The 25439-nt window shown below is 44.6% G+C and overlaps 1 protein-coding gene across 2 annotated transcripts; it reads right to left on the bottom strand.

The window, feature by feature from the left end:
* Window positions 1–1011: 1011 nt before the first annotated feature.
* Window positions 1012–18423, bottom strand: LOC140205032 (uncharacterized). Of its 2 annotated transcripts, none has more exons than XM_072272110.1 (2): window positions 18218–18423; window positions 1012–4207 (listed from the first exon to the last, which is right to left on the bottom strand). In XM_072272110.1, exon 2 carries the CDS (start codon window positions 3829–3831, stop codon window positions 2776–2778), a length of 1056 nt encoding a protein of 351 aa, XP_072128211.1. In that variant the 5' UTR covers window positions 3832–4207; window positions 18218–18423; the 3' UTR covers window positions 1012–2775. The 2 variants fall into 2 exon arrangements, with proteins under 2 accessions (XP_072128211.1, XP_072128212.1); XM_072272111.1 differs by having other exon boundaries at window positions 18232–18423.
* Between the last annotated feature and the right edge of the window lie 7016 nt (window positions 18424–25439).

The following is a 25439-nucleotide window of genomic DNA, read 5'->3' as shown; positions in this document are numbered from 1 at the left end:
TCCTTTTTTTAAAGAAAGGGGCTTCCCTTCCTCCACCATCAACTCTGCTCTCAAACGCATCTCCCCCATTTCACGCACATCTGCTCTCACTCCATCCTCCCGCCACCCCACTAGGAATAGGGTTCCCCTGGTCCTCACCTACCACCCCACCAGTCTCCAGGTCCAACATATTATTCTCCGTAACTTCCGTCACCTCCAACGGGATCCCACAACTAAGCACATCTCCCCCCCACCCCCCTGCTTTCCACAGGGATTGCTCCTTACGCGACTCCCTTGTCCATTTGTCCCCCCAATCCCTCCCCACTGATCTCCCTCCTTGCACTTATCCTTGTAAGTGGAACAAGTGCTACACATCTCCTTACATTTCCTCCCTTACCACCATTCAGGGCCTCAGACAGTCCTTCCAGGTGAGGCGACACTTCACCTGTGAGTCGGCTGGGGTGATATACTGTGTCCCGTGCTCCCGATGTGGCCTTCTATATATTGGCGAGACCCAAAGCAGACTGGGAGATCGTTTTGCTGAACACCTACACCTTGTCCACCAGGGAAAGCAAGACCTCCCAGTGGCCACACATTTTAATTCCACATCCCATTCGGCCTCCTCTACTGTAAAGATGAAGCCTCACTCAGGTTGGAGAAACAACACCTTATATTCCGTCTGGGTAGCCTCCAATCTGATGGCATGAACAGTGACTTCTCAAACTTCCACTAATGCCCCACCTCCCCCTCATACCCCATCTGTTATTTATTTATATACACACACACATTTTTTCTCTCTCTCTCCTTTTTCTCCCTCTGTCCCTCTGACTATACCCCTTGCCCATCCTCTGGGTTCCCCCCCCTCCCCCTTTTCATTCTCCCTGGGCCTCCTGTCCCATTATCCTCTCATATCCCTTTTGCCAATCAACTGTCCAGCTCTTGGCTCCATCTCTCCCCCTTCTGTCTTCTCCTATCATTTTGGATCTCCCCCTTCCCCTCCCACTTCCAATCTCTTACTAGCTCTTCCTTCAGTTAGTCCTGACGAAGGGTCTTGGCCTGAGACGTCGACGGTACCGCTTCCTAGAGATGCTGCCTGGCCTGCTGCGTTCACTAGCAACTTTGATGTGTGTTGCTTGAATTTCCAGCAGCTGCAGAATTCCTCGTGTTGGCGCAAATTGAATGTGTGTTCGCCCTTGCAGAACAGACAAACCCCTTTGGCTAACCAGACCATTCCCCTTCCATTAGTTCCAGGCTCAGTTTTAATCTAACTTCTCATAGTGGCCAAAGTAGAGGCAAAGCTAATTCCTTTAGCCTTAGAACAAAGTTGTAACTTAGTTTTGTTCACACCTTTGCTTAGTGCAGGAGATGGAGCATCCCAAATACAGGGTCTGTTGCAAACTTGCCTTTCCAGAAAATCAACAATACGAGCAAAAGTAGTCTTACAGTTGTGCCTTTCTTGCAGTTCAAAGACCACAATTCTCCATTTATCCCTCAGTATAAAGGGCAATTTCTTGACGACAATCGACATTATCTGTTGGAAGGTGAGACACGTTTTCACTTATTGCAGCAACATGACCTTCACTGCAACATTTATGGGTTAACCATTGTTTCACATCCCCTTTAAAAGCATTGCTATAGCTACCAATGCTTGGAAAGCGTTCATTCATAACCCATAACAAAGATACAAAACACAAAATACAATAGGCAGAATATAGATCAGCAGAAGAAACTCCTCCCATGCATGGTGACCATGATGCTGAACCTGTATCTGAATTCAGTAACTGCGATGGTTAAATATCCAGCATGCAGCTTATTTCAACTTTTTTCCCCAGTGTGAACTCAGTAATGTATCACATGGTGGACTGACTGAGTGAATCCCTTCCCAGAGTTAGACCATGGTTTCTGCCCAGAGTAAACTTGCTGCTGTGCCAGTAGGGAACCTGACTGAATGAATCCCTTCCCATGGTCTCAACAGATGTACGTCCTCTTCTCAGTGTGAATTTGTTGTTGAACATTCAGTTGAGATGACTGAGTGACTCATTTCCCATAATCTGAACAGGTCAACAGCCCGCCCCCAGTGTGAACTCACTGGTGCCCAGTAGGTAGGAAGGCCAAGTGAATCCCTTCCCGCAGACTGAGCAGGTGAATGGCTTCTCTCCAGTGTGAACTGACTGGTGTGTCTGCAGGTGGCATGACCGAGTGAATCCCTTCCCACAACCTGAGCAGGTGAATGGCCACTCCCCAAGGTGAACTCGCCGGTGTGCCAGTAGATATGATCGCTAAGCGAATCCCTTCCCACAGTCTGAGCAGGTGAAAGATTCTATCCAGTGTGAACCTACTGATGTAGCCTCAGTTGAGATGACTGAGCGAATCCCTTCACACAATCTGAGCAGGTGAACGGTTTCTCCCCTGTGCGAACTCACTGGGGTGCCAGTAAGGAACCTGACCGAATGAATCCTTTGCCATTCTGAGCAGGTGAATGGCCTCTCCCCATGTGAATTTGCTGATGTATTTTCACTTGAGATGACCAAGTGAATCACTTCCCACAGTCTGAGCAAGTCTCTCCCCAGCGTGAACTCACTTGTGTGCCAGTAGATCAGATGGCTGAGTAAATCCCTTACGAGTCTGAGAAACCCTTATCACCTGTGAGTCTCTTCCCACAATTGGAGCAGGTGAACGGTCTCTCCCCAGTGTGAAATGACTGGTGTCTCCGCAGGTAGACTGACTGAGTGAACCCCTTCCCACAGGCTGAGCAGGTGAACGGCCTCTCCCCATTGTGAACTCGCTGATGTACCTTCAGTTGAGATAACTCAGTGAATCCCTTCCCACAGTCTGAGCAGGTGAATGGCCTCTCCCCAATGTGAACTGACTGGCATCTCTGTAGGTGGATCCACTGAGTGAATCCCCTGCCAAAGTCTGAGCATGTCTCTCCCCAGCGTGAACTCGTTGGTGTCTCTGTAGGTTGGTCGACTTAGTGAATCCTCTTCCACAGTCTGAGCAGGTGAACGGTCTCTCCCCAGTGTGAACTCGCCGGTGTGCCAGTAGGTAAGATGATCGAGTGAATCCCTTCCCACAGTCCGAGCAGGGAAATGGCCTCTCCCCAGTGTGAAGTCGCTGATGTACCTTCAGTTGAGATGACTGAGTGAATGCCTTCCCACAGTCTGAGCAGGTGAACGGTCTCTCCCCTGTGTGAACTCGCTGGTGTGCCAAAAGGTAAGATGATCGAGTAAATCCCTTCCCACAGTCTGAGCAAGTGAACGGTCTCTGCCCAGTGTGACATCGCTGATGTACCTTCAGAGTAGATGACTCAGTGAATCCCTTCCCACAGTCTGAACATGTGAATGGTCTCTCCCCAGTGTGAACTCGCTGATGTACCTTCAGATGAGATGACTGGGCAAATCTCCTTCCACAGCCTGAGCAGGTAAACGGCCTCTCCCCAGTGTGAACTCGTTGATGTACCTTCAGTTTAGAGGACTGAGTGAATCCCTTCCCACAGTCCGAGCAGGTGAATGACCACTCCCCAGTGTGAACCGATTGGTGTGCCAGTAGTTGGAATGACTGAGTGAATCCCTTCCCACAGTCAGAGCAGGTGAATGGCCTCTCTGCAGTGTGAACTGACTGATGTATCTTTAAGTGGGTTGACTGAGTGAATCCCTTCCCACATTCAGAGCAGATGAACGGCCTCTCCTCGGTGTGAATTCGCTGATGTGCCTTCAATTGAGATGACTCAGTGAATCCCTTCCCACAGTCTGAACAGGTGAATGGTCTCTTACCAGTGTGAACTGACTGGTGTGCCAGTAGGTCAGATGATTCAGTGAATTGCTTCTCACAGTCTGAGCATGTGAACAGCATCTCTCCAGTGTGAAATGATCAGTGTGCCAATCAATGAGTAATTGAATCCTTTCCCACAGTCTGAGAAGTTGAACAGCCTCTCTCCTGTTTGTACTCGGTGGTGTGCTGCGGGCCAGCTGAATAAGAGAGTTCCTTATCACACTGAGAGAAGAAGAATGATACCTCTGCTATCAATTCACTGGCAATTCATCAAGTCAGACGTCAGAAAGATTGAATCTCTCACATAGTCAATGCAGTTGAAGTACTGATCTCTAGTGATCAAAAGCTGGTGTATTCTCAGCAACTCAATCCCAGAGGATTTCACTGAGTTAAAAGAGACAACTTCATTTCCGACATGAAGCACATTTCCAGCTGGGATGAGATACTTTTTCTTCTCCTAGAATCAACAACAGATATATTTGGTGTAATAAAGGAAAAATTTGGCCATCCTTAAATATCTGGACAGAGACATTAGAACTGGCATGCTATTGTGTTCAGATCCCTGTTCACAAACTCTTTGTCATTCGTAACATCAATTACACACATCAATGGGTGAAAGACTGCATTTACGTGATAAATATATATAAAGAAAAAAACTGTATTACAATAAGTATATATATGCCTATTAAATAGTTAAGTTAAAATAAATAGTGCGAGGAAACAGAAATAAGGATGTAGTGAGTTAGTGTTCATGGGTTCAAAGTCCTTTTAGAAATTGGAAAGAGGAGGAGAAGATTGTTCTTATTATTTTGAGTTCTGGTCATGTCCCACAGCACTACAAAGAGCACATGGTATTTCATGGCTGATTCTGGAGACTTTCTACTTACTCTGACCCCTACACCCCCCCCCCACCACCCGGAGGTGATTGATTGCGCTAAACTCATCGACGGTAATGTCAATGAATATGAAGGGGGAGGGGAGAGGACAGTTGTCTTTCCCATTGGACTGTGGCACTTTTGTGATGTGATTGTTACAGGTCACTTGTTACCCAGGAGACAGGTGTTTGATATCATTATGTACCCAGGGAGAATGGTATAAAGCATTCTCATGGGTAGAAAGGTCCAGAGATCTATGTCAGGGGACTGAAACAGTAAAGCATATCCTTATTTCATGCAGGAGATTTGCACAGGAAAGACAGCAAATGTTACAACAATCACGCAAAGTAGGACTGGTAGAGAACAGTGTTAAAGGTTTATTGGAATGTGGGGGGAGTGATCGGAGAGGAAATGATCGTTTCGTTTTTTAAGGGCGACGGGACTGGATAGACTGCTTTAAAGTGAATGTACAATGAGGGACAATAAATCCTGAAGATGGCTGTAATGCAATAATGTGGATGCCAACTGCCGTAAAAACTCAAGGAAGAAGAAGAAGAAGAAAGATCCAGAGAAAGAGGTAAAACAAAGGTTATTTTCTAAAGAACTAAATTTGATGGAAAGATCTTGCAGCACTAATTGATATTTTCATTCACTGGAAGGCGGACTCTTCTTCTGAGATTAACTCAAAACTGAATCTTTGTTCTGAGTTCCTAATTCTTGGATTTAGATAGGTGAAGTTCGGCAGTGTCTGACAGATCCAACTGCTGGCATTCCCCCTGCCTGTGGTACCAAACACACCCGACCGATTGCTGGGGAAGCACTAGAATGGCCATCTTGACTTCAGGTCAAGATGGCACAAGCCTACAAAGCTCCCTCGGTTGACATCTTTCCGACAGCAAACAAAAATATCTTTTTTACTTCTTTTACGCCTGTTTTTCACCTCAAATATGTTCCTGGGACTGTTAAGAGTCTGCGATTTACAGTCTGATGATCTTTGAGTGATCCAACGCTTTGTGGTCTCTGAGAAGATTCCGGGAAGCAAGAGCACGTACTCAGACGGCCTCAAAGCAAAGAAACTTCGAGACTGCGCGAGCCGTTGTTTGACTCCATTTCGCCATTTAAAGCGTCAATTAAGCACTAAAGCATTGAGAAAAACTGAGACCTCGAGGCGAACAAGAGTTTCAGCGTCAACTGCCAGCCTTTTAATCACTGCAGGAGGAGTCTGTGAGCAGCCTATCGCTGGGTGGCTCTGTGACAAGCAGGTAGGCCTCTCTGCCTCGTGTGATGTCCCTCTCTTTCAATGAACATCAGTGATATCATAGGATGGTATCATGGCTCTGTGTTTATGGTTTGGACGATAGCATTTAAGGACTGTGGACTTTTTCCAGACTTACGGTTTTTATATTCTGTGTGTTTTTTTTTAAATCGCCTGTTCCTTTTCTGTCTTGTTCTGCAAGGGGAGGGTGTTTGGGAGGGGGGGGGGTTGATGTCCTGTTAGTTTTTTTATGTGGGGGAGGGCTTTTTTTGGGGGGGTTGATGTTCCTACTCTGTTTTGTGCAGGGTGAGTGGGGTTTTTGGAGGGGGGGGAATGTATGATCAGGATGCTGTTCTTTTTCGTATGGGGGTGGGTTTGATGGCTCTCTCTGAATGGTTTTCATGTTCTTTCTTTGTTTTGTGGCTCTCAGGAGATAATAAATTTCAGAGTTATATACGACCATAAGACATAGGAGCAGAATTAGGCCATCTGGCCCATCGAGTCTGCTCCACCATTCCATCATGGCTGATCCTTTTTTTTAAGAAATCTCCTCCTCAACCCCAGTTCCCGGCCTTCACCCCATAACTTTTGATGCCATGTCCAATCAAGAACCTACCAATCTCTGCCTTAAATACACCTAACAACCTGACCTCCACAGCTTCACGTGGCAACAAATTCCAAAAATTCACCAACCTTTGGCTAAAGAAATTTTTCTGCATCTCTGCTTTGAAAGGGCACCCCTCTATTCTGAGGCTGTGCCCGCTTGTCCTAGACTCTCCCACCGTGAGAAACATCCTTTCCACATCTACTCTGTCTAGGCCCTTCAACATTCAAAAGGTTTCAATGAGATTCTCCCCCCACCCCATCCTTCTGCATCCCAGCGAGTACAGACCCAGAGCCATCAAACATTCCTCGTTTGATAACCCTTTCATTCCTGGAATCAGCCTGGTGAATCTCCTCTGGACCCTCTCTAATACCGGCACATCTTTTCTTAGATAAGCCCATAACTGTTCACAATACCCGATGTGAGGCCTCACCAATGCCTTATAAAGCCTCAGCATCACATCCCTGTATTCTAGACCTCTTGACATGGCATTTGCCTTCCTCACCATTGACTCAACCTGCAAGTTAATCTTCAAGGTGTTCTGCACAAGGACTCCCAAGTCCCTCTGCATCTCAGATTCCTGGATTTCCTCCCCATTTAGAAAATAGTCCACACATTCATTTCTACTACCAAAGTGCATGACCACACATTATCCAACATTGCATTTCATTCGCCACTTTCTTGCTCATGCTCCTAATCTGTACAAGTCCTTCTGCATCCTACCTGTTTCCTCAACAATACCTGCCCCTCCACCAATCTTTGTATCACCTGCAAACTTGGCAACAAAGCTATTTGTTCCATCATCTAAATTTTTTATATACAGCATAAACAGAAGTGGATTCAACACAGACCATTGCAGAACATCACTAGTCACTGGCAGCCAACCAGAAAAGGATCCTTTTATTCCCGCTCGCTACCTCCTACCAATCAGCCAATGCTCTAACCATGTTCATAACTTTCCTGTAATACCATGGGCTCTTAACTTGGTAAGCAGCCTCATATGTGACTCCTTGTCAAAGGCCTTCTGAAAGTCCAAATATACAACATCCACAGCATCCCCTTTATCTATCCTACTTGTAATCTCCTCAAAGAATTCCAACAGGTTCATCAGGCAGGATTTTCCCTGAAGGAAGCTATGCTGACTTCGTACTATCTTGTCTTCTGTCAACAAGTACTGCATCACCTCATCCTAACAATTGACTCTAACATCTTCCCAACCAGAGGTCAGGCTAACTGTCTATAATTTCCTTCTTGCTGCCTTCCTCCTTTCTTAAAGAGCAGAGTAATATTTGCAATTTTCCAGTCCTCTGGCACCACACCAAGAATCCAATGATTTTTGAAAGATCATTTCTAATGCTACCACAATCTCTAACAATATCTCTTTCAGAACCCTAGGGTGCAGTTCCTCTGGTCCAGGTAACTTATGTACTTTTAGGTCTTTCAGCTTTTTGAGCACCTTCTTTCTTGTAACAGTAATTGCACCCACTTCTCTTCCTTCACACACTACAACATCAGGCATACTGCTAATGCCTTCCACAGTGAAGACTGACGCAAACTATTCATTTAGTTCAGCAACCATCTCCTTGTCCCCCCATTATTATTTCTCCTGCCTCATTTTCTAGTGGTCCTATATCCACTCTCATCTCTCTTTTGTTTTTAACATACTTGAAAAAACTTTTACTATCCACTTTGATATTATTTGCTAACTTGCTTTTGCATTTCATCGTTTCCCTTCTAATGACTTTTTTAGTTGCTCTCTGTAGGATTTTTAAAAACTTCCCAATCCTCTATCTTCCCACTCAGTTTTGCTCTGTTGTATGTCCTTTCTTTTGCTTTTACAATAGCTTTGACTTCCTTTGTCAGCCATGGTTGCACTATGTTACCATTTGAGTATTTCTTCATTTTTGGAATATACATGTCCTGCACCTTCCTCATTTTCCCCAGAAACCTATGCCATTGCTGCTCTGCTGACATCCCCACCAACAGCTCCTTTCAATTTACTTTGGCCAACTCCTCTCTCATATCACTGTAATTTCCCTTACTCTACTGAAATACTGCTACAGCAGACTTTACTTTCTCCCTATCAAATTTCAAGTTGAACACAATCATATTGTGATCACTGGTTCCTAAGGGTTCATTTACCTTAAGCTCCCTTGATGAAGTTTAAGGATGTTGCGGAAGTAAGAAATGGTTCCTGGACTCTTGTAAATAACGGGTTAAAAATTAAGCGCCAACTTATGAGTGTCAGTGAACAAATTCTGTGGCCTTCACTCAGGAATCTGCTTGTAGCTTGCTTAGATTGATGGCTCACAGGTGTCTCTTGAAGGCGATATGAGGGTGGGATTCACCCACACCCCATGTCTTACAGTTCCACACCACTGATTTAAAGTTCCCTTTGTTTAAAGAGGAACTGATAAGGCCATCTGTTTGTTATTAAGTCAGGGGCCTAGCAAAAGGAATGACTGATAAGAGTGGACAGTATATCTATTTGTAATTAAACTCTAGATTTTTGTATACTCTCTTATCTAATTAATTGAGTTTGCTCTAACTGACTTGGCAGGAATCATGGTAACTGAGTGTTCTTTGTCTGTTAGTCCTATAAATTGTGGCATTTTCTGCCTGTCAGTCAGAAGCTCGTTTCAGCTGCCAGGGAGAGGGAGAGAGAAGCTCTGTCCCTTTGATGTTCGGCTTTGAGTTTCTCACCGGCTGAGCTCGAACAATAAACTGGTGAAGAGGTTAAAGTAAAGAACTGTGTGGTGTGATAATTGGTCTGGCAAATTTAAGTTTAAATTTGGTGCAGTGACTCGGATCCCAACATAGGGAACGTTTCTCTGGACTCAGTAAGTGACCGAGGGTTTGAATCGAACACAACTGAGTGGTAGGGCGCCCCAATGTGTTTTACTTCTGGCCACTCCTTGTGTCCGGTCAGGCATTCTGCCTTCGCCCACCGAAACCTGTACCTTGACGGGATCCAACGAACCAGGAGAATAAAGTAAGAAGTTGTTTTGTAAGTATTAAAGTCTGCCGGTGCTGAAGAATTGGGCAATAGGTCTTTGGCCTGGTCGATTAAACTAATTGGGCAACAGGTCTTTGGCCTGGTCGATTAAGCTGTATAATTGAGTCAACTTAACTAATTGGGCAATGGGCAAGAAAAGGGCCTGGTCTGTTTGAATAATTGGGCAATAGGTCTCTGGCCTGGTCAATTAAGCTGTATAAACGAATAACCAGCACAGGTGGCAGACGCCTCCAGAGGTTAAGTGCAGCGCTGACAAAAAAAAACTGGGAAATGGTGTATAGCCACCAGGAGAAGCTTGAGATATAACCTCTTGCGAACAAGTAGTAAACTTAATTTGGAAAAAGAATTGCAGTAAAAAGTGGAAATTATTGATCAAAGAATGGAAAAATAGAGCTGTTATCAAATGGAATAGTACTTTATTGGCCAGTTAGAGGAATAATGCATGTGATAACAGGGTGGAGGTATGTACAGGTGATGGCACTTCCAAGAGTTGGGAGACACTGAAAGCAGAATGTGAGTGGGTACATGGGCGACGGAGGAGAGAGCAGGAAAACAGCGTAAGCAGGCAGAGGCTGATATGGACAGGCAGGAAGGTTTAGATCGGCAGTGCCACGCGTGAGATCCAGTGCTAATACGGGATCGCGAACCTATGTCTGGCATACCGACTCTATTTGATGATTCTGGTGACTCTGATAGAGATGAGGAGTGGGGTTGCTATCCCCAAAAACCACCCCAGTCAATGCCCCCGACTCCACCAACGGCACCCCCACCACCTCCCTATCAAGGCCCTGCACAAGAGAGAATAGGTGAATGGGTGAAATTATATCCCCATAATTGGGGGGGGGGGGAACGAAGGCTGTCATGGCCTGGGAATGAAGGGGGCGAGGGAGAGGGACTCTGAAACCTGTTTGAAGGGATGACCACGTCACTACCACATCAATACCCCATTTGCCAGATGCCGAACCCCCAGGCCGGTCAAGGAGGCAACCAGAACCTGACCATTGGAGTGTATGCCCCCTGGAAACCCCAGGAAATGATAATGATAATGAATCAGGCACCAGATAGAAAGGAGAAGCCCTGCAATGTTCGCTCAATATATCCGAAGTACCATTCAGATGTATAAGGCCACTCCACAGGATCTATTTGGATTATGCTGCATGATACTATCACAAGAGGAAAAACAGAAATGGCAGGAGGGTATAGGGGGACCACAGACCTATGCAAATTTTAAAGCAGCTGTTCCTGGTGACAACCAACAGGTAGAAAGAATTATTCAGTCCTTTGAGTGAGCCCTGCAACAGCCAGTAAATATTACCAAGGTCTTGGAATGTAAGCCCAAGCCAGGGGAGTTGGGATCAGACTATTGGAATGGATTTGTCACCTGCTACGGGATGTTTGCAGGCAATTCCGCCTTTAATGATGGCCGAAATTCCCCGTTGTTTAATGCAATGATTTTGCAGTGTATACCTTCTGACATCGATGACATGGTCAGAATGAATAATATAGATTGGTCCGATAATACTAGACCTCAGATGAGACGTGCAGTAGTATACTACTGGGATAAACACGGTGAGCCTCGGTCCCGCCCCCGTCCTCAGGTAAACACTGAGTATGCACAGCGCCCCTCCTGGAGGGGACCAGCGAAGGGAAATGGAGACCCACTCTCAAGGAGGGAAGGGCCAGGAGATCCTGGCCATCGGTTCCCAGATTGGCCCAACCCTGATGATGGGGAACCATGGGATCAACCTCCCGACTGGTGGCAATCGTCCAGCTGCAATATGGCTCAAGGAGGTCCAAGGGGATCACCACGAGGCTTAGGAGGATATTGCCGGGAACCTGAAGGATCCCCAAGAGGCTCTTGCTATAATTGCAGCCGCAATGGGCATTGGAGGGCCAACTGCCCATGGAGATCTGGATCTGGACCACTACCTCAAGGGCTCTCATGCGCTCCATTCTCAACAAACAACCCCTTCAGCACCTGGCCCACAGGAAGAAACCTCCCGGTGGTAAGCACATCCCCAGGTCAGCAGCCTCATGTCACCCTACAAGTGGCTGGAATCCCGATTCCATATATGATTGATACTACTCCCAGCCTTGATCAGGAGATAGTGAGGGATAAGGGATTCCAGCTATCAGGTACTACCATTATCCTGTCAGGATTTGAAGGATTTGAGTGCCCCTACCCGTGAACTCAGCCGCTACCAGTCAAATATTGCGGACATGGCGGCAATGTTTCTTTCACTGCGACCACCAGTATGGAGTGTAATCCAACAGAGAGAGACTTGCTCTGTCCGTTGGAAGTCGAGATTCTATGCACAGACAAAGGTATCACCCTGGGACCAGTGAACAGCCGACAACTTCCCCAGTTACCAACTCCCCCCCCCCAGCCCCCAGTGGTGGGCACTTAATCCAGACTCCACTTCGTCTGAACCCCCTCTGCCAGAGGCAGACCCTCATATGACTCTGTGCTATGATTCTACGGGGTGCTCAACTGAGGAAAGTCAATATTATGCACCCTTCGAGGGACAGAAGTTCCCAGTCACGGTGATTGAAAAGGTTAAAGGAAAAGAGGACAGTGCATTACTGGCCGAAGTTCTGGATTTCAATTGGCGACAGACAGTACTGGTGGTTTCCCATACCACCGTTAGGGTTTGCTCTGGGTTCAAGCCAAAGAGCCTGAGGTTACTTGCCTACACCTTGACGAAACAAGCCTCCAGCACTGAAGGAGAATGGCAAGACTTGGCCGCAGGCCAACTCCGATACTGGAAGGAATCAGAGGTGAAGACGGGACACTCTTTTAATATTGACCGAACCCAAGACATTGTACCACATCTCTGGGCAATTTCAAGCCATGAAGTCGGCCGCACCAACTGCTCCCCTGTTTAGATCAACGTGAAAGAAGGACAGACTCTCCCATCCCTTTCGCAATACCTCCTCAAGCCCAAGGCAACGTCTTATGAGGATGGAAGCTCTTTCGTGGATCCAGCAGGAAAACGATGTTCTGGCTATCGGATAGTTAAATAGTTAAACAGGCCTCTTTTGAAACAGCTGTCTCCGCCCACAAGGCTGAGCTGTCTGCTCTGACTCGTGCCTGTATCCTAGCAACAGACTAAAGTGCAGTCTAACAGATTATTCAGTTCTGATTTTGAAGAATCCACTGCAAAACCAATTCTTTGTAGAAGACCTTAAAAAAAAATGCAAAGTCATAAATGAAGATGACTTTGAAGAGGGAGTCCACAACTATTTGGAACAAAATGAAGAGGGCCTGAATGAGGGCTTCAGTGGAGGAGCCAAAAGTACAAGCCTAAGCTGGAATCCTCTTTGATTAACGTTTTGAATTTTAAAATGAAAAAGCCTGTGGAAAAGAAATCTCAAACCAAGACTAAGTGCGAAGCTTTACACAGACTCCTGTTAGGTACTGACTACGGAACTTTGGGGATTCCTGACTTTCTCTGGCCACCGCATTAGTAATGCCACCTTTGTAAACAATTTACTCATTGCTCTACAGCTACTTTGAGTTTTGGCTATTAATAAATGTGCAGCCCATACTGGGGAATCTGATGAGATATTTAAGGGCAATGCTAGGACTGATGCAGCAGCTAAACAGACAGCCTTGGATCCCACACTTTTAGTCCCCTCGGGAACCATGCAAGCTCCTATTAGACAAAATCTAAGGATGGGTATGCCAGATATGGGGGAAATACGTAACGTCCAGGGCGACGCCCCTGAAGGAGAGCGCAAACTATGGCCCCAAATGGGTTGCCACCTTGAACCTAAGACCAATTTATGGGGAACCCCTGTAGGACAGGTCTGTGTTCCCTCTGTGTTTTTACCTATTTTGATAGATTATGCACATAATTGTACACACTTGGGCAAGGAGGGAATGGTAAATACATTATTACAATCTTGGTGCACCCTAAAAAAAACGAATGCTGGAAAGCGGGTGCCTTGTGGTTCTGGAACCACCCCCTTGCCCGGTGGGCCTTTTGCTTGTCTGCAACTTGATTTTATAGAATTACCTAGAGTACATTGTTATAAGCATTGTTTAGTAATAGTAGATGTATTTAGTAGATGGATTGAAGCTATCCCAATGACTGACAATACTGCTACAACGGTGTTAAAAATATTGCTAAGGGAAATAGTTCCCCGGTATGGACTCCCGGAAATGATAAGCTCAGACAATGGACCGCACTTTGTAGCCAAAATAAATGAAGATATCTGCAAGGAGTTGGCTACAAAGCAACAGTTCCATTGCACCCACCACCCAAAGGCAGCTGGTATAGTGGAACGAGCCAACGGTACCTTGAAAGATAAGTTAGCCAAACTTACCCAGGAGACTGGACTGACCTGGTTAAAGGTTCTACCCTTGGCCCTGTTCCACATGAGAATCACACCCTCAGTTAAAACAGGGTTATCCCCCGCCAAGATTATCTACGGGAAGCCCATGTGAACCCCATGGGGGTCGGAACCAGCTTGACCTCCCCTTCCTGCGAGGATGGATATGCATACCTCAGGTGAGGAGATGGGAAAATATTTATGCAAATTAACTAAAACTCTCCAAAGCTTGCATTCACAGGTATCGAGAGGATGAAACCCAGTCTAAGGGCGATTACCCCATCATCGACCCTGAAGATTTTGCCCTGATCAAGAACTGGGATCGTAAGAAGTTGGGACCGAGATGGAAAGGACCGTACCAAGTGCTACTGACAACACCTACCGCAGCTCCGGTGGATATATCGAACGGACTGTAAACACGTTACTGGCAGAACTGATAAGGACTGAAAAATGTACTGAGTCATGCTGATTTTAATGACCCTAAGGGGACCTGCCCCTGTTGCGGGAGGCCCTCAGGTTAACACTTTCCTGTCCCTCTGCCATACCTACACTAAGCAAGCAGAGCGGGGAGCATGCTGGGTATGTGCTGAAATTCCCCAACATGGTAAGAGTATGATCCCTATGTCGGTGGTCTCTCTCAATTCAAGAGAGGTGACATCAGTGGTATTGTTTAGTGGGGACAGGAATGGTAGTAGTGTCGATTGTGCTAAAAATAGGCCAGGACGGCCTTGTGGCTTTGAAGGATGGTACTACCGACCTCTTCCCCAGGACCCATCCAAACTATGGCCAGGAATTAGTGTAACTCCACCGCCTGGACCAGTAAATACCATCTGCTACTGTAATAACAATTCAAGCGCCCTATACCAAGTAGGGAACTCTTCCTGCACAAAAAAATACAACTGCCACTGAGACCTCTCTCCCGTCCCCTCAATGGCACTTACTGGATTTGTGGGAATAGGGTTTATCCCTGGCTGCCCAGAGAAAAGTATAATGTAACTGATGGAGTGGTTATCCTTACTTGTTCCAGCAAGCAGAAGGATAAAGGATGGAGTGGGTGTTGTTATCTAGCATATCTGGTGCCCCATTGAGGGTCATGGATCATCCCCAGGAACACCCCTATTTGAATAGGAAACGAAGGGGAAATAACTAAAACTGAGTGGTTTTGGATGATTGCCTTCCTCTCCCATGGGACAGCTAGGAATTACAGGGATATAATTAACTTAGCAGCAGCCCTAGAGAATTTAGCTAATAATACAGCTGGGGCACTAATTGATACTCAAACACAAGTGACTGGAATATCTACCGAAATGATTGCAATCCGGCAGACAGTCTTATAGAACCAGATGGCCCTTGATTTTATTCTGGCAGAAAAAGGAAGGACCTGTGCTATTATAGGAAAAGAATGCTGCACCTATATCCCTGATGAATCCTCAAATATTACTGATCTATCTAAACATATAACCCAAGAGATCCAGAAAATTTGAGATGCTGGCAGTAAGCCACACAATTTTGGGGCCAGTAAGGCAGGGGAATGGCCCTGGCCCTTCAATATATTCGGGAACTTCTGGGGGTTATTTTTGCATTTCAGAAGTCTGATTGTATTAATTTTGATTATTATCTATATCCTACGGAGCTCGTGGCCATGTTTTGTATCTAGTTGTAGAAGCGACAATCTGTTCTGAAAGGTTACTATGTAATGATAAAAAGGAGGGAATGATGATGGTTCCTGGACTCTTGTAAATAACGGGTTAAAAATTGAGTGCCAATTTATGAGTGTCAGTGAACAAATTCTGTGGCCTTCACTTAGGAATCTGCTTGTAGCTTGCTTAGATTGATGGCTCACAGATGTCTCTTGAAGGCGATATGAGGGCTGGATTCACCAAACTCCATGTCTTACGGTTCCACGCCATCGATTTAAAGTTCCCTTTTTGTTTAAAGGAGGGCTGATAAGGCCATCTGTCTGTTATTAAGTCAGGGGCCTAGCAAAAGGAATGACTGATAAAGAGTGGACAGTATATCTATTTGTAATTAAACTAGATTTTGTAGACTCTCTTATCTAATTAATTAAGTTTGCTCTAACTGACGTGGCGAGAATATCATGGTAACTGAGTGCTCTTTGTCTGTTAGTCCTATAAATTGTAGCATTTTCTGCCTGTCAGTCAGAAGCTCGTTTGAGCCACCAGGGAGAGAGAGAGAAGCTCTGTCTCTTTGATGTTCGGCTTCAAGTTTCTCGCCGGCTGAGCACGAACAATAAACCGGTGAAGAGGTTAAAGTAAAGAACTGTGTGGTGTGATTATTGGTCTGGCAAATTTAAGTTTACACCCTATTCGCCTCTGGTTCATTACATACACCGAATCTAGTATAGCTGATCCCCTAGTTGGCTCAACAACAAACTGCTCTAAAAAGCTATCTCTTAGGCATTCAACAAACTCACTCTCGAGATCCATTAGCAACCTGATTTTCGCAATTGACCTGCACGTTAAAATCTCCCATGACGACCATAACATTGCCCTTTTGACTTGCATTTTCTATTTCCTGTTGTAACCTGTGGTCCACCTCCCAGCCACTATTGGGAGGCCTGTATATAATTGTCATCAACGTCCTTTTACCCTTGCAGTTTCTTAACTCAACCCCCAAGGATTCAACAGCTTCTGATCCTATGTCAAATCTTTCTTCTGATTTGATGTCATTCTTTACCAGTAGAGCCACACCACCCCCTCTGCCTACCTTCCTATCCCTCTGATATAATGTGTAACCTTGGGCATTCAGCTCCCAACTACAACCATCCTTCAGCCACGATTCAGTGATGGCCACAACATCATAACTGGCAATCTGTACTATTGCAACAAGATCATCCAACTTATTTCTCATATGACACGCATTTAGATACAACACCTTGAGTACCATATTTGCTATCCTTTCTGACTCTGCATCCCTAACGATTTGATACTCAGCCTGTTTGCTGCAACTAAGTTCCATCACCTGCCTGCCCTTCCTGACAATCTGACTGCACGCTATCTTTACTTTTTTACCATCTATCCTGTCCTATCCTGAGTCCATTCACTCCAGTTCCCACCCCCTACCAAGTTAGTTTAAACCCTCCTCAACAGCTCTAACAAACCTGCCCACAAGAATATTGGTCCCCCTCAGTTTCAGATGCAACCCATCACTTTTGAACAGGTCATACCTCTCCCAGAAGAGATCCCAATGATCCAAGAACCTGAAGCCCTTCCCTCTGCACCAGCTTCTCAGCCATGCATTCATCTGCCAAATCATCCTGTTTCTCCCCTCAATAGTGCAATCCACGAGGTCCTGCTTCTCAGCTTTCTACCCAGCTCTCTAAATTCTCTTTTCAGGCCCTCATTGCTTTTCCTTTTCCATGCCTGGTAGTGATATGTACCAAGATGTCTGGCTGCTCCCCCCCCTCCAAAATGTTGTGGACACGATCTGAGACATCCCTGACCCTGGCACCTGGGAGGCAACATACCATCTGGGTGTCCCGTTAATGTCCATAGAACCTTCTGTCTGTTCCGCTCACTATCGAGTTCCCTATCTTCCCTTCTGCACCACGGACCCATACTAAGTACCTGTAATCCAGTCACCATGGCATTCTCCCAGGTCATCCCCCACAAAAGTATCCAAAGCAGTACACTTGTTTTTTGAGGGGAATGGCCACAAGGATGCTCTGCTCTAACTGCCTATTTCCATTTCTCCTGACAGTCATCCAGCTACTCACCTCCTGCAATTTCAGGATGACTACAGTCCTGATCCTATTCCTGATGACTACTCCTTATCCGCGAGGGATTGGTTCCGGGACCCCATGCAGATGCTCAAGTCCCTTATTCAGCCTGCCGAAATACAGTGGATCTTAGGACCCAGAGGAACCCCGGACCTTATTTAACTTGTCTCAGTGCAGTGGACATTAGGACCCGTCGGTGGAGCTCTGAATCCGCAGTGTTTCTGTTCACGAAAATAATCACGATCGCGATTTAAAATAAAGTGGAAATAATAAAGCGATCAGAAAGAGGTGAAATGCTATCGGTCATTGGAAAAGCGTTAGGCTACAGTCGGTCAACAATCCGAACAATTTTAAAGGATAAAGTGAGAAAATCCCTGCCCCGATGAAAGCTACAATTATTAATAAGCAACGCAGTGGTTTAATTATTGGGTTTTGGGTTTTTGATGCTTCACATCAATCCGGCACAGATGGACAGCGCGCTTGGGAGCGGTCTGTCACTGGATCGAACTCGGGAATTTTTGTTCCTGAGCCGGGCACTGAAACATACGTTTCTTAAGTGTTTTACATGCATAGAAAGGTAAAATATATACTACATACTAAGACAAACGTTTGACTAAATGATGTTAAATAATACTGGATGTACCTGTTCCGACTTACTTAGCAAGAGAACTTCCGGTTTTTTTTCGATCAGATCCACGATAACCTACGCACATCCTCCCGTATACTTTAAATCATCTCTAGATTACTTACAATACCGAATACAATGTAAATGCTATGTAAAATACTTGTTATACTGCATTGTTTAGGGAATAATGACAAGAAAAAAAAAGTCCGTACATGTTTGAACAAGTGCTGGAAGGGCACTGCCAGGTTTTCTCGATTCGCAGTTGGTTGAATTCGCGCATGCGGAACTCGCGAATAAGGAGGGCCGACTGTACTTCCTTGTAACTTTGATCAATTATATTCTCACTCTCACGTACAAGCCGAAGGTCATCCAGGTGCTGTTCCAGATCCTAGCACAGTCTTCAAGGAGCTGCATATGGATGCACTTCACGCAGATGTAGTTCCCCAGGAGACTCTGATTCTCCCAAGGCTCCAACATCCAGCACGAAGAACACACCACAGATATTTAAATTCAATAAGAGAGGGGGTTCTGGTGACGTCATCGTTCAGAGTGGCCGCTTAAATCAATAGCTCCTCTGGAAAAATGCATATTTTGCCTCGTTAATCCATCAAATATAAGACCTTTTGAAAATATCTGAATTGATAAGGGGAGCAAGAATGGGGAAAAAAGAATGGAGATAAAAAAAATCACTGCGGAGCCTATGGAAGAGAGAGGTGCAGCGCACGGCTCTCCTACACGTGCACGTGGTGGCGAAGCTGACACGGGGCCTCGTTCAGGCGAAGTGGCGAATATGATAAAAATTCTGGAAGAGATAAGGGAAGTCCAAGAAGATATAAAACAGCAACTCAATGATATAAAGTCAGAGCTCGCCAACGTCAATCAGAAAATAGCAGTGGCAGAGATTCAAATTGAGAAGGTGGAAGATTGCGTGCAAAACTTGGAACAGATACTAAGTAAGACGATAAAAATATTAAATCAACAGGAAAGTAAATTGCTTGACCAGGAAGGAAGATCGCGACGGAAAAATATCAGGATTTATAATGTTCCCGAAGGAGCGGAAGGATTGTCGACGGTAGACTTTGTAGACAAGCTGCTACGGGAAGTGCTGGAGATTCCCCCGAATATGGAGATTGAAATTGACAGGACGCATGGTTTGCTCGTCCCACGGCCTCCCGGAAACAGAGAAAGCAAACCGCGCTCAATAGTACTTATTTCGATTCAAGAGGAAGGCGGAGATTTTACCAAGGGCCTGGGGTAAGAAGAGGATTTTTTGGAACGGGAAGTTAATATACTTCAATCATGATTCCAATTGATCCATCACTTTTGAACAGGTCATACCTCTCCCAGAAGAGATCCCAATGATCCAAGAACCTGAAGCCCTTCCCTCTGCACCAGCTTCTCAGCCACGCATTTAACTATGTCCATTACACAGAAATGATCTTTCTGTGTATTTCTCCCATGTATATATTCTCATTTAGGTGGGGAAAAAGGAATGAATGAATGAGTGAATTTTTAAACAACTGAGTAATATAAAATCCACATTATAATACGTATTTCTCGAGATAGGTATATCACCGTCTATTTTTGCTTCCGTTTAGTTTATCAGCACTTTTAAAGTTAGCCAAACCTTATGGCTCTTCTGGAGGAGGTAAGGGCTGTCCTCGGAGAACTCAAGGTCTCTTCCTAATATCCTTCTCTTGTCCTGCTCCTGCCCCTGCTTTCTCGGTTCTCTTGCTAATTCCCAAGCTATTTAGAAAAGCATATCATTCAGACAACGGTAGTAGAATAATTTCAAGCGTTTATAAGGGTTTGTCAAATCTTAAAACACATTCGACTTCATACATTAAAACATAATAGGAGAAGGAAGGAGGGATAATAATATCTGAGGAAGACCGGGCAATAATATGGAGGTATCAATGGAAGCGTACCAGTTCACAGAAATGGAGGGAGTTCAGGTGGAAAAACCTGATAAGATATTTTATTACACCCTCTCAGAAATCCCATTATGATAGTAACCCCTGTTTGCTGGAGAAATTGTGGAAATCAAAATGCAAACCATTATCCTATTTTCTGGGAATACCCCGTTATCAAAGACTATTGGAGTGGGATACATAATGCCTTACAAGACATCTTTAGATGTGCAATACCCTTAGAGAGTAAGACCATATATTTTGGGTATTTACCTCAAGAATGGTTGAAAAGAGATAAATATTTAATGAATGTACTGCTGGTGGCTGCTAAAAAGACCCTTACCAGGAAATGGTTATCACAGGAGAGCCCGACTTTAAATGTATGGATGGAAATTACAATGGATATTTACAAAATGGAGAAGATAACAGCATCTGTTAATCATAAGTTGGAACAATTTTATTCATACTGGAAAAAGTGGTTTAACTACATAACACCTCGTAGGCCTGATTTTATTCTCACAAGTCAATGAATATGTTGTAAAAAAAAAATCACTCCCTACTCCATACATAGTTTTCTTCTTTCGATCGTTCTTTCTTTCCTCTCCTTTTCGATAAGTGTATACCTCAGATAAATATAATGTGGAGATTTGTGACAAATATGTTTATATGATACATGTACAGTATCCGAAATACATCTTATGGAAATGTTTGTTTGATGATGAAATTCAATATAAAATAAATTACAAAAAAAATTCAATAAGAGAGGGGGAGAAAAAACAGAAAAGAGACCATAACAGACACTTTACAGAGCCAATGCCTCTTCCGAGCCAAAGTCCGTTGCTTCCACTCTCGCTACTGGCCTACACCTGACAATGGCCACTCCACTTATCCCTTCTGTATTTTAGTTAGAAACATAGAAAAGCTACAGCACAATACAGGCCTTTGGCTCACAAAGTTGTGCCAAACATGTCCCGACCTTAGAAATTACTAGACTTCCCCATAGCCCTCTATTTTTCTAAGCTCCATGTCCCTATCCAAAAGTCTCTTCAAAGACCCTATCGTATCACCACCACCGTTGCCAGCAGCCCATTCCATACACTCACCACTCTCTGCGTAAAAAAACTTACCCCTGACATCACCTCTGTACCTACTCCCCAGCACCTTAAACCTGTGTCCTCTTGTGGCAACCATTTCAGCCCTGGGAAAAAGCCTCTGACTATCCACACGATCAATGCCTCTCATCATCTTATACACCTCTTTCAGGTCACCTCTCATCCTCCGTCACTCCAAGGAGAAAAGGCCGGGTTCACTCGACCTGCCTTCATAAGGCACGCTCCCCAATCCAGGCAACATCCTTGTAAATCTCCTCTGCACCCTTTCTGTGGTTTCCACATCCTCCCTGTAGTGAGACAACCAGAACTGAGCACAGTACTCCAAGTGGGGTCTGACCAGGGTCCTATATAGCTGCAACATTACCTCTCGGCTCCTAAATTCAATTCCATGATTAATGAAGGCCAATACACCGTACGCCTTCTTAACCACAGCGTCAACCTGCACAGCTGCTTTGAGCGTCCTATGGACTCGAACCCCAAGATCCCTCTGATCCTCCACACTGCCAAGAGTCTTACCATTAATACTATATTCTGCCATCATATTTGACCTACCAAAATGAACCATATCACACTTATCTGGGTCGAACTCCATCTGCCACTTCTCAGCCCAGTTTTGCATCCTATCAATGTCCCGCTGTAACCTCTGACAGCCCTCCACGCTATCCACAACACCTCCAACCTTTGTATCATCAGCAAACTTACTAACCCATCCCTCCACTTCCTCATCCAGGTCATTTATAAAAATCACAAAGAGTAAGGGTCCCAGAACAGATCCCTGAGGCACATCACTGGTCACCAACCTCCATGCAGAATATGACCTGTCTACAACTATTCTTTGCCTTCTGTGGGCAAGCCAGTTCTGGATCCACAAAGCAATGTCCCCTTGGATCCCATGCCTCCTTACTTTCTCAATAAGCCGTGCATGGGGTACCTTATCAAATGACTTGATGAAATCCATATACACTACATCTACTGCTCTTCCTTCATCAATGTGTTTAGTCACATCCTCAAAAAATTCAATCAGGCTTGTAAGGCACAACCTGCCCTTGACAAAGACATGCTGACTATTTCTAATCATATTATAGCTCTCCAAATGTTCATAAATCATGCCTCTCAGGATCTTCTCCATCAACTTACCAACCACTGAAGTAAGAACTCACTGGTCTATAATTTCCTGGGTTATCTCTACTCCCTTTCTTAAATAAAGGAACAACATCCACAACCCTTCAATTCTCTAGAACCTCTCCCGTTCCCATTAATGATTCAAAGATCATCACCAGAGGCTCAGCAATCTCCTCCTCGCCTTCCACAGTAGCCTGGGGTACATCTCATCTGGTCCCGGTGACTTATCCAGCTTGATGCTTTCCAAAAGCTCCAGCACATCCTCTTTCTTAATATCTACATGCTCAAGATTTTCAGTCTGCTGCAAGTCAGCACTACAATCACCAAAATCCTTTTCCATACTGAATACTGAAGTAAAGTATTCATTAAGTACCCCTGCTATTTCCTCCAGTTCCATACACACTTTCCCACTGTCACACTTGATAGGTCCTATTCTTTCACGTCTTATCCTCTTGTTCTTCACATACTTGTACAAACCCCATTTCCGGAAAAGTTGGGATATTTTCCAAAATGCAATAAAATCAAAAATCTGTGATATGTTAATTCACGTGAACCTTTATTTAACTGACAAAGGTACAAAGAAAAGATTTTCAATAGTTTTACTGACCAACTTAATTGTATTTTGTAAACACACAAATTTAGAATTTGATGGCTGCAACACACTCAACAAAAGTTGGGACAGAGGCATGTTTACCATTGTGTTACATCACCTTTCCTTTTAATAACACTTTTTAATCATTTTGGAACTGAGGATAATAATTGTATTATATTTCCAATTGGAAATTTTGTCCATTCTTGCTTGATATAAGACTTCAGCTGCTCAACAGTCCGTGGTCTCTGTTGTCTGATTCTCCTCTTCATGACGCGCCATACATTTCCAATAGGAGATAGATCTGGACTGGCAGCAGGCCAGCCAAGCACACGCACTCTGTGTTCACAAAGCCACGCTGTTGTAGCCCGTGCAGAATGTGGTCTGGCATTGTCCTGCTGAAATAAGCATGGACGTCCTGGGAAGAGACGTCGCTTTGATGGCAACATATGTCTCTCTAGAATCCTAATATACACCTCAGAGTCAATGGTACCTTCACATAGTCATAGTCATACGTTATTGATCCTGGGGGAAATTGGTTTTCGTTACAGTTGCACCATAAATAATAAATAGTAATAGTAATACTACTATTAGTAAATAGTAAATAGTAATAGTCATGGAAAAAATAAATAGTAATAGAATAGTAATAGCAAAATAGTAATAAATAGTTAGATAGTAATATGTAAATTATGCCAGTAAATTATGAAATAAAACCAGGACCAGCCTATTGGCTCAGGGTGTCTGACCCTCCAGGGGAGGAGTTGTAACGTTTGATGGCCACAGGCAGGAATGACTTCCTGTGACGCTCTGTGCTGCATCTCGGAGGAATGAGTCTCTGGCTGAATGTACTCCTGTGCCCACCCAGTACATTATGTAGTGGATGGGAGACATTGACCAAGATGGCATGCAACTTAGACAGCATCCTCTTTTCAGACACCACCATGAGAGAATCCAGTTCCATCCCCACAACATCACTGGCCTTACGAATGAGTTTGTTGATTCTGTTGGTGTCTGCTACCCTCAGCCTGCTGCCCCAGCACACAACAGCAAACATGATAGCACTGGCCACCACAGACTCATAGAACATCCTCAGCATTGTCCGGCAGATGTTAAAGGACCTCAGTCTCCTCAGGAAATAGAGACGGCTCTGACCCTTCTTGTAGACAGCCTCAGTGTTCTTAGACCATACATGCAACTCACCCATGCCGTGGGCACTGATGCACCCCCATACCATCAGAGATGCTGGCTTTTGCACCTTTTGCTAATAACAATCTGGATGGTCATTTTCATCTTTGGCATGGAGAACTCGACGCCCATTTTTTCCAAAAACTAGCTGAAATGTGGACTCATCTAACCACAGCACACGGTTCCACAGTCTTTCGGTCCATCTGAGATGAGCTCGGGCCCAGAGAACTCGCCGGCGTTTCTGCATAGAGCTGATGTATGGCTTCCTCCTTGCGTAATACAGTTTCAAGTTGCATTTCTGGATGCAGCGGCGGACTGTGTTGAGTGACTATGATTTTCCGAAGTTCTCCCGAGCCCAGGTGGCTATAATTGTCACAGTAGCATGACGGTTTCTTAGGCAGTCCCGCCTGAGGGCTCGAAGATCACGCACATTCAACAGTGGTTTCCGACCTTGCCCTTTACGCACTGAGATATCTCTGAATCTTTTCACAATATTATGTACTGTAGATGTTGAAAGACCTAGATTCTCTGCAATCTTGTGTTGAGAAATGTTCCTTTTGAACTGACTAACAATTCTCTCACGAATTTTGGCACAAAGGGGTGAGCCATGACCCATCCTTGCTTGCAAAGACTGAGTCTTTGATGGACGCTACTTTTATACCCAGTCATGATACCTCACCTGCTACCAATTAGCCTGCTTAATGTGGAGTCTTCCAAACCGGTGTTACTTGAATATTCTGTGCACTTTTCAATCTTATTTTAACTCTGTCCCAACTTTTGTTGAGTGTTTTGCAGCCATCAAATTCTAAATTTGTGTATATTTACAAAATACAATTAAGTTGGTCAGTAAAACTATTGAAAATCTTTTCTTTGTACTTTTGTCAGTTAAATAAAGGTTCACGTGAATTAACATATCATAGATTTTTGTTTTTATTGCATTTTGGAAAGTATCCCAACTTTTCTGGAAATGGGGTTTGTAGAATGCCTTGGGGTTTTCCTTAATCCTGCCCACCAAGGCCTTCTCATGGCCCCTTCTGGCTCTCCTAACTTCCTTCTTAAGCTCCTCCCTATTAGCCTTATAATCTTCTAGGTCCTAACATTACTTAACTCTCGGAACCTTTTGTAAGCTTGTCTTTTCTTCTTGACTAGATTTATTACAGCCTTTGTACACCATGGTTCCTGTACCCAACCATAACTTCCCTGTCTCATTGGAACATACCTATGCAGAACTCCACACATATATCCCCTAAACATTTGCCACGTTTCTTCCGTACCTTTCCCTGAGAACATCTGTTCCAAATTTAGGCTTCCAATTTCCTGCC

This window comes from Mobula birostris, chromosome 11, assembly GCF_030028105.1.
Source record: "Mobula birostris isolate sMobBir1 chromosome 11, sMobBir1.hap1, whole genome shotgun sequence".
Taxonomy (NCBI): Eukaryota; Metazoa; Chordata; class Chondrichthyes; order Myliobatiformes; family Myliobatidae; genus Mobula; species Mobula birostris.
The sequence above is the reverse complement of the archived record's forward strand: the minus strand, read 5'-3'. Positions and strand labels throughout refer to the sequence as shown.

Coding starts and splice junctions, on each gene's coding strand:
- LOC140205032 (XM_072272110.1), bottom strand. CDS start 3,831: ATGCTGTTCACATGCTCAGACTGTGAGAAGCAATTCACTGAATCATCT.